Raw genomic sequence first — 8,294 nt, 5'->3', positions numbered from 1 at the left:
ATATTATATTATATTATATTATATTATATTAATTTCTGGTTTCTGAACGAAGAGCAACTCTAAAATGTAAAATTTACAGTTTCAACTATAAAAATTCCCCATATTGTGTCATGACTCCCTGTGTTGGTGTTTTTATTTTTTCTGTTTGCAGCACTTAGGCCAGTGCCACTTTTCAAAATTTAATAAACAAGAAATGAGATTAGATTAGAATTGATTGCTTTTATGTTTTTTATGATATTTTGTTGATAGTGGTGTCAACAGTGTGCAGAACAAACCTAAACCTTCTCATAAAGATTCTTCAAAGACATCAAGGTTTTCAGGAAATTTTGATCTGTCACTATTTTTTCACAGCTTCTAAAAGATAGGACCATTAAAATAAATCCGTTTGAAAAGGTAAATTTTTAGTCTTTTATTGTCACAGATTAAGTCTATCCTTTGAGTAAAACTGAGCCATGAATATGTTGATGTGTTCCAAGCTTGAAAGGTTGGAGCATTTGTTGCATCAGGTTTGAATAAAAAAAATAAGTGAGAAGGCATCACAATAATTGTCTTTAAGGGCTGTGGGGGAGAAAAAAATGTTTCACGGAAATCTGATGAAATTGAAGTTCTGCTTGATGCGTTTTTTTTTTTCCTCGATCCTTCACTCACCTTTCCGGGAAGCCTCGAAGCTGTCAAAGATGTTTATTCTCTGGATGTCATAAGTCAGTGTGGTGTTTGGGAGCAATGTGCGGTTCCTGTTGATTGTGTTCAAGGCAAATTTAAAGGCTAGTTCCTCTGCTCCGGAGGGGCCACTCTCGATGGATTCAAATATTCCCCCTGAGGGCAAGAAGAAACAAACAGAAGATAACAGGCCTTTTTAGATAAGTGTAATTGCAATAGATTCCTTAACACAAGCCACATTCAGGTAAATAATCAATATGATGCAAGTAATTACAGCTGAAGGAGTGCTATCATTTTATCTTCTAAACTCATATTATTGAGGCCGTTGTGTTCACTGTACACACATCAGTTGCACAGTGACACGAGGCAGGTTTGCACYGCGGATAAGACGTTTGGATCTCTACTGATTTGCATTCTGCAGGAGCAGTCAGGTGTAATTATAGGCAATTAGTTGCACTGGGAGGTAAGTTCAGGGGCGGTTGCCTTCTTTAACTCCCCTGCTCAACCCATACAGAAAGGTTCACTCTATCACTTTGTTCAATCGAGTTCAATGATTTTCAGATGAAAGGTGAGCAAATAAAGCCAAGCAGGAACACTAAGAGGACAGAAATGAGGGCAAAAGGGGCAGATGAGAATTTTAAGCGACCGTTCCGATCTATGGAAGTGGGGTCCTGTGGAAMGGTTTTGAACAAWTAATATTGTAATTGTAGATCGCTCTTTGATGACTTCAAGTCTGAAGAAATGGAGTAAATCTGACCAGATTGATGAGCTGATGGCTAGTTCGAACTGGGCCAGTGCTGTTTTAAAAAAAAACAACCTCCCACTTCACAAAATGWTATAATGGGTTCCCACTCCTTACCTACACATTTCATCTTACCAGACTCATAATTAGTTAATGACAAGCCAGTCCTCACTAATAACCGTCACCTAAAGATGAGATGAAAAATAAAGGGTGTTAATTAGGAAATGACTAGCTAATTATGAGTCTGTTGATCTGATTAGCTAAGCACATTTTTGTGGTCCTTTAAAGTCCTGCCGGTTTAAGAAAAACTGCATGAACTGTTGTGAAATCTTTTAAGACGGAAGTTGTTTTAAAGGGAGCATGTCAGGTTTTTAAATTCTTCTTTTTCACATTTAAATCATTCGGGTCTAATTAAAGAGGAACTGCAATGCTTTTTCCCCCCACAAAACTTCATTTCATTCAACAATCAAACAAGTAGTAATAAAACAAACAAATGATAAAAGAACAAATAAATCATTCAACATCGTTGTGTGAAAAACACAACTGCAACGTAGTCAAATGAAAAGGAGCAGAAAGAAGGAAAAAACCTTATAACCTCTGCCCCCAATTAAAAAAATATATGTATCTAAAATACGTACAACATACAAATAATAAAACTCAACTAGATACACAATATAATTACAAATAAGCAACAAACAGCATCACAATACAAATACAAATCTTAACCAACATTTTGTTCATATCTCATAACAAAAAAACCTCCTAACATTCTACTAAATGAATAAATTGTTCCAGCAGTCTTAAGGTCATCAAGAAAAATAATACTACAAATTAATACTCAATCTACATTTTGTTCATATTTTGACAGCAAAAAAGGTTTTTTATCAATCTAGCAAATATATAAATCGTGTTAGCATTTTTGGTTTGAACTAACCTAGCTACAACACTGTTACAATATGACAAAGAGGGTTCTACTGCATCYGTCATACAAATAAAAAAAATATTTTAAAACATACAAAATGCACAAAAGATGCACTACTTGTATTTAAACATGCACAAAAACATTAAGAATGATAATTAACAGAAAAGGTTATGGAGTATCAACTTTCTAAAGATGCAAGAGCCGCCATCTTGAAATTGAAACTGGGGGGTAGTTGCAGTTGCTCCCATTATCCAGATGGGATTTACCACTGGAGGAGGCGTTGCAGTTTAAATTTACAAATGGGAGCAAGAAAATTTTTTACTTCCGAGTGCTAATGGAACGCACCATCACTCCCAATAATCTTTGTCCATTTCACTTCCTTACTGTACTGRAATCTGGGTTAAAGCATGTAAAATAATCGCAAATCCTATTTTTATTTTACAGAAAAAAGCAGTAAAAATTATCACCAGAAAACATTACAGTCACCCATCGAATATATTATTTTGTAAATTAAAATTATTAAAATTTTATGAGTTGGTTGATTATATCTTGCAGATTATGTATAAGGCTCATTAAAAAAATGTTACCTTTAAACATTCAGTTATGTTTTGTTAAAAAGAAAGTTCTCATAATCTTAAACTTGAGATGTTAATAAAACCTAAAATTCGAACTAACTTGAAGGACCGATGCACTTCAGTTCAAGGAATAAGATTGTGGAATAATCTGGAAAGTGATTATAAAAATGCCGGTTTGATGTATTTCTTTAAGAGAATGATAAAAATAAGTTTGTTAAAGAAATATGAAATTGTATAATTATATCAAAAGTTGTTGTTTGAGAAGGAGTTGAAGCTTTTATTTTGTTTTGTTTCTTCATAATTATTGCTTGATATTAACTATAGAAAAAAGGGGCAGATATAAGATTTTTTCTTCTTTCTGCCTCCTTTCATTTCAATTTGGATTTGTATATTTTTTGTGGTATGTATGTTGTGAAATTTTTTTGTTTTTTTGTGTGTATAAAGATTTTTGTTTTTAAATGAAATGAATAAAAACTAATTTCCTTCAGCCATTTTTGTAGTTTATCTAGCTTCGCAGAAACTTTTATTTAAAAAACTGATTCAAAGATGTCAACAAGGGAAGACTTGTCCATCCAGCCTTACATGTTAGAGCCAGAGTCTGACCCAGAACCAGAGTCTGACCCAGARCCAGAGGAGAATTAAGCCCAGACAAGGAAAACTGATACTACCCAAAAAGAAAAGAAAAAAAAAACGCGTCACACTGTTTTGCCATCACAGTAATTACTGTTGCGAAGCAGGGCACTGTCAGCTTCAAACGGCTCTCCTCGGACCTGTCAATGATTCTGGTGCTGAACAAAGCTGATTAAAACTCCAGATGTTCCATCAACATGATTTAGAATCCCAAACAGAGGAAAACAAGTGTTTCGAGCCGACTTGTGATGAATGTGTCTCATTTCCTCTGTATCAAAGCTAATTCAGGTGTGCTCATTAACAAAACATTCAAAAAAACATTACAGTTGCAATCTAATCTAACTGACTTGACAAAATCACTGATCACTTCATCATGCACACACCTCAAGTCCAATCTGCCAGACTCATTTCTCTTTAAGTGCTTTCGTTATTAAGCCAACTCTTCCCCAAAAATAAAACACACACATTTGTCACTTTTACAATCTAATCTATGGTTGAATGATGATTCTTTGTCATTAATCTCATTAACCCTATTTATAGGGTTAATGAATTTATGACAAAGTATCATCATTTACCTCATTATCAAGATGAGATAAAACCGTCTTAAAGCTACAAATCCTGCAGAAATCACCAGCTATTCTGCACATAAACAAAATAAAAATATTTCAATGCTTAGCTGCACATTTAAAAGTGAACAAAATCTTAAAGCTTTAAGGAGTCCAAACTTAAAAGATTTTTTTGAGGGGGGAGAAAAAACTCAAGGATGACTTCAGGAGTCCATCTTTGACTCCCATGACTAAATCTAAACTGAGGAGTTTAAATTTTGTTTAAAGGTTTGAAAAGTGAGACTGAAAGGGCAAAAAAGACAGAAAGAATAAGGTGCATTTAAAAAAAAGGAGGGGAGAAAGAGAGAGGTATAGTTGTATTGTAATGGACATAGCGGCTATAAATAGAAGCTGGCCATGGCAGGGAGTGATAGAAAATGTGTGCAGGAGGGCAAAGAAGATGTCATTAACCAAGGGAAGCGAGATTTATCACTGTCACCAGAGTGCAGCCATATATTAGGGTCTTTTACTCTGTTTTATGGTATTTTTATTTATATACAGTCTGAGAGTGGACAATGTGAAAGAGGATGTTGCAGTGCAGGACAGAAGGGCTAACTTTTAAAAGCACTGAAATACACATTTGTGCTTTATTGAACGGGATGCCATATTGCCTTTTTAGAATAAAATCTCCTTGTAGACTGAATATGTGGGGTCTTTCATTAATTTTATTTTACTGAAATAAGGCCAGTAGTTGTAAAAAGAGCAGAAGTTCTCTCTAACAGATGAGAACCAATCCCCAACCTAATAAATTTATCACACTATTTCCCTGGAGGAGATTTAGACTTGTAGCTTTTTCTTTTTTTTCACCATTAATGTGAAAAATGGGATCAAATTAACGTCATCCAACTTTTTAAATTATTTTATTATTATTTTTTTGTACAGAAACTAAAAACTACCAGCTATTTAAAAAAAACTAATTAGCAGAGTAATAGTTTTTCAGTCAAAGATTTGGTTTGACTAGATTAAAGATGACCCATTGTCATTTTTCCCAATCTGCCATTTTAAACCAGAATATGACCAATGTGTACCTGACCAGACCTCTATTTGTAAGGGTAAGACCATAAAAACAACTTTTAAGATGTTGTCTTCATTAACCACTTGTCTTTAACAAAGAAATTTCTGGTTTTGGGCCAAAAACAATGAGTTTTTTTTTTCTAAATTAACATTAATATATGCTATTAGCTAATAGTAATGGTAGTTTATGCCATCTAGTTAGCACTAGGTTATAATCAATTTATTATTATTTTATTTTTATTTTATTGTGGGTCTTATTCAACAAAGGACCTAACCAGGCTGAGTTAAAGCTACCAGGGCTGGTTTGGTTCCAGTTTGATCCAGCACTGTGTAACAGACGTGTAATGAAGCACATTTACGTCATTACAGTACTTCAGCTATTTCTTTTGAGGATTTGAAAGTTAACAAAGTATATTTTTTAATCATAACTTTCACTTTTATTTTGTTACATTCAAAATATAAAAATGATACTTTTCAGAATCAGAATCAGCTTTTTTGTCATTCACACACATCATCAAAGATGCAATTCAGAACGAAATTTGCAGTTTAGAACATCCGTTCAGAGAAAGACACACATAACAAACATGGGGGAACGAATGACCAGGTCTTGCACAATGGGTCATGCTACGTTTTGCAATTTGGGAAACAAAGAAAACAATAGGAGAGGTGAGTTAAAAAAGATGCTCTGGTCCTATGTTTACTCATAAACACAGAATCATTTGCACAAAAAAACCCACTCGCTCAGTGCAAGGCAGCTAAAGAGAGGGGGTGTCAAACACATGGTACAGGGTGGGATGCAGCAGAGCCAGTGACGTTTCAAGTTAATACTCTGTGCTGGAACCAATCCAAGTCCCCCAGAGTCAAAAACCAGTTATCAACCCAAGCTCAGTTCACCAGGTTCGGTTCTCTGTCACCACCACCGTGGCCTTCGGACTGATCCACCCACAGATGATACGAGGGAGGGAATGGGGGATCAAGCTTTTGTTTTCATGTCATCCAGAAAAGTTTTGGTAACTGCCGAGCGCCAAGGTCAGCAGCTGCAGGGATCCGAAAGGTAAACAAAACTGTTTTGGGACAAGCAGTCTTGGTTTTACTGCTGCTTTACAGTCTGTAACTGCATCTCTGTAATGGCAAAAAAGAAAGCAATATTCCAAATTTCATCACCTCCTCGCCTCTCTTTCCGTCTGAAACTTCACCCAGGTGTAATCCTACTCCCCATGGGAACACTGCTGAGCTGTGATTCTCATCAGAATCACGTCCAGTTTGCGACTTATATCCCCCAGCATCTGAGTCTGTGCGTTTCCAGAATGGGAGATTCCGTCCATGGTTCCTGACAGCTTCTCACAGGCCCTGACTGCTGTCAGGATCGCTTTCATTTTCTGATAAGCTCCCGTTGCTCCCGTTGTGTCTGTGGCAGCCATATTGTGTTCCAGCTAAAGAGGCCCGCCTCAAACCTAGCTTCTTCTTCTTTTTCTTAGATTTTATTGGTGGTTTGCAAAAAACTTTAGGTGTGCATTACCAAAACCATACTCCTTCATAGGAAGTTAGCTGATAAGAGCTGGAGTTTGATTGGTTGAGAGTCAGAAGAAAGTTAATGTGATTAAAAGATTAAAAATGATTTAGAAATTGTGCGTTTGCATACATGACATGCTTGCTTGATTTTACAAGAATTGTTAATATTTGCATTTTTTGTGTGAATGTCAACTACTGTTTTCTTTTCCTGCTCTGAAAGGCTGAGGTGATTGGGGGAGTTAAATTGAAAAGGCGGGGTCTGACATGTTTAAATAGGTGGACTGCTGGATGTGGGGGATTGCCATTTTATAAGCTGCTGTGAGGCCTGAAAAAACAATAAACCAGCTTTGTTCACTGTACAGTTAATTTAGAATGATGATTTCTCCAGGGGATTCTGATGTTATCAGTCCATGAAATGGACGTTATTAGGCGTTATCAGTCCCATACAATGGCTTCAGAGGGTCCCTACTGTGCCTTCTAGGCTACAGACTGTCCAGACAGTGCTTCCTAGTGGGTTAATATATGAATGACAATGAATGCGTAAATAACCAAAAGATATTGTAATAAATTTATTGTGTCCGTGTCGGTTTCAGACCCTGGTCTCCCACTCTGGTCCGACGCTCTACCCATTGCCCTATTGGAAGGCCACAATATACAGTCGTTGGAGGGCGGTGTCTTAAGCGCTAACTATGTCATTTGCTCTAACATTAACCTTAGTGGCTTTAAGCCTCATATTAACCAGTTTTTTTATGCCTCATGTTAACCAGATAGTGGCTTCATGCCTCATATTAACATCTGACAATCGGAAGCCATTCTATGGGACGGGGAACCTGCTAACCGGCACAGGCAGGACATTCTGAAGCCATTCTAGGGGACTGATAACGCCTAATAACGTCCATTTCATGGATGATAACATCCGAAGCGGGTGGATTTCTCTCTTCCACAGCACATCTGCAGTGTAACAATTTGATAACAATAAAAGTATTTCAAATATAGCATTATTTAAGGGAGAACAGAGGATATTCGAAAGAGAGCAGAGACTTTTTGACATTTTTTTGTGTGCAGCTTGGATGTGAGTTTTGCAGAAATCACATACATCTAAAAACTGAGGCTTCATGGGTAAATATTTTCAGGAATTAGTCAAAAAAATTTAAGAGGCCAAATAAATTAAAAGTTTAATTTTTGTTTATATGAATTCCTGATTTGCATTCCTTCGAGTGCACAGCTCTGAACTGATTGCTGTGACTGATGAAGCTGACATTTCCCACCAAGTATAGACTGTGAATGCACCTCGGAGAAGACTTTATTTTTTATATATTTTACTTGATTAAAGTCTAATAATACTACCTCTCTCATCTTTCTATCCAATCTCCTCGCGCTTGCTTTTGTGGTTTGGTCTGATTGCAGGTGAGTGAGTTACAGCTGAGATAATCAGTGAGTGTGTGTGTAAGTGTGTGTGTATGTGTGATTGTGTTTTGTGAATTATAGAGTTGCCATCATTGGGGCTGGTTTGTGAATTATGGTGCAAATGAAGGCTCTGAGTGAGTTATGAGCTGGATAATCACCCTGATGAGAAAACAGGCCAGCTGATCCGACAGTCCGTGTGTGTGTGTGTGTGTGTGTGTGTGTGTGTG

At 36.4% G+C, this 8,294-nt stretch overlaps 1 protein-coding gene across 2 annotated transcripts in view; it reads right to left on the bottom strand.

Moving 5' to 3' along the window:
- The window catches only part of LOC106535628 (glutamate receptor ionotropic, kainate 2), a gene marked incomplete at both ends in the record, with an annotated part of 42,600 nt that overhangs the window by 29,412 nt on the left and 4,894 nt on the right, over positions 1 to 8,294 (bottom strand). For both annotated transcript variants that reach the window (XM_014032680.1, XM_014032681.1), the window contains 1 exon segment: positions 649 to 816. In XM_014032680.1, the coding sequence (XP_013888134.1) occupies positions 649 to 816 (168 nt within the window).

This window comes from Austrofundulus limnaeus, unplaced genomic scaffold, assembly GCF_001266775.1.
Source record: "Austrofundulus limnaeus strain Quisiro unplaced genomic scaffold, Austrofundulus_limnaeus-1.0 Scaffold1512, whole genome shotgun sequence".
Taxonomy (NCBI): domain Eukaryota; kingdom Metazoa; phylum Chordata; class Actinopteri; order Cyprinodontiformes; family Rivulidae; genus Austrofundulus; species Austrofundulus limnaeus.
Note: the sequence above shows the minus strand (reverse complement) of the source record. Positions and strands in the feature narration are given on the sequence as shown.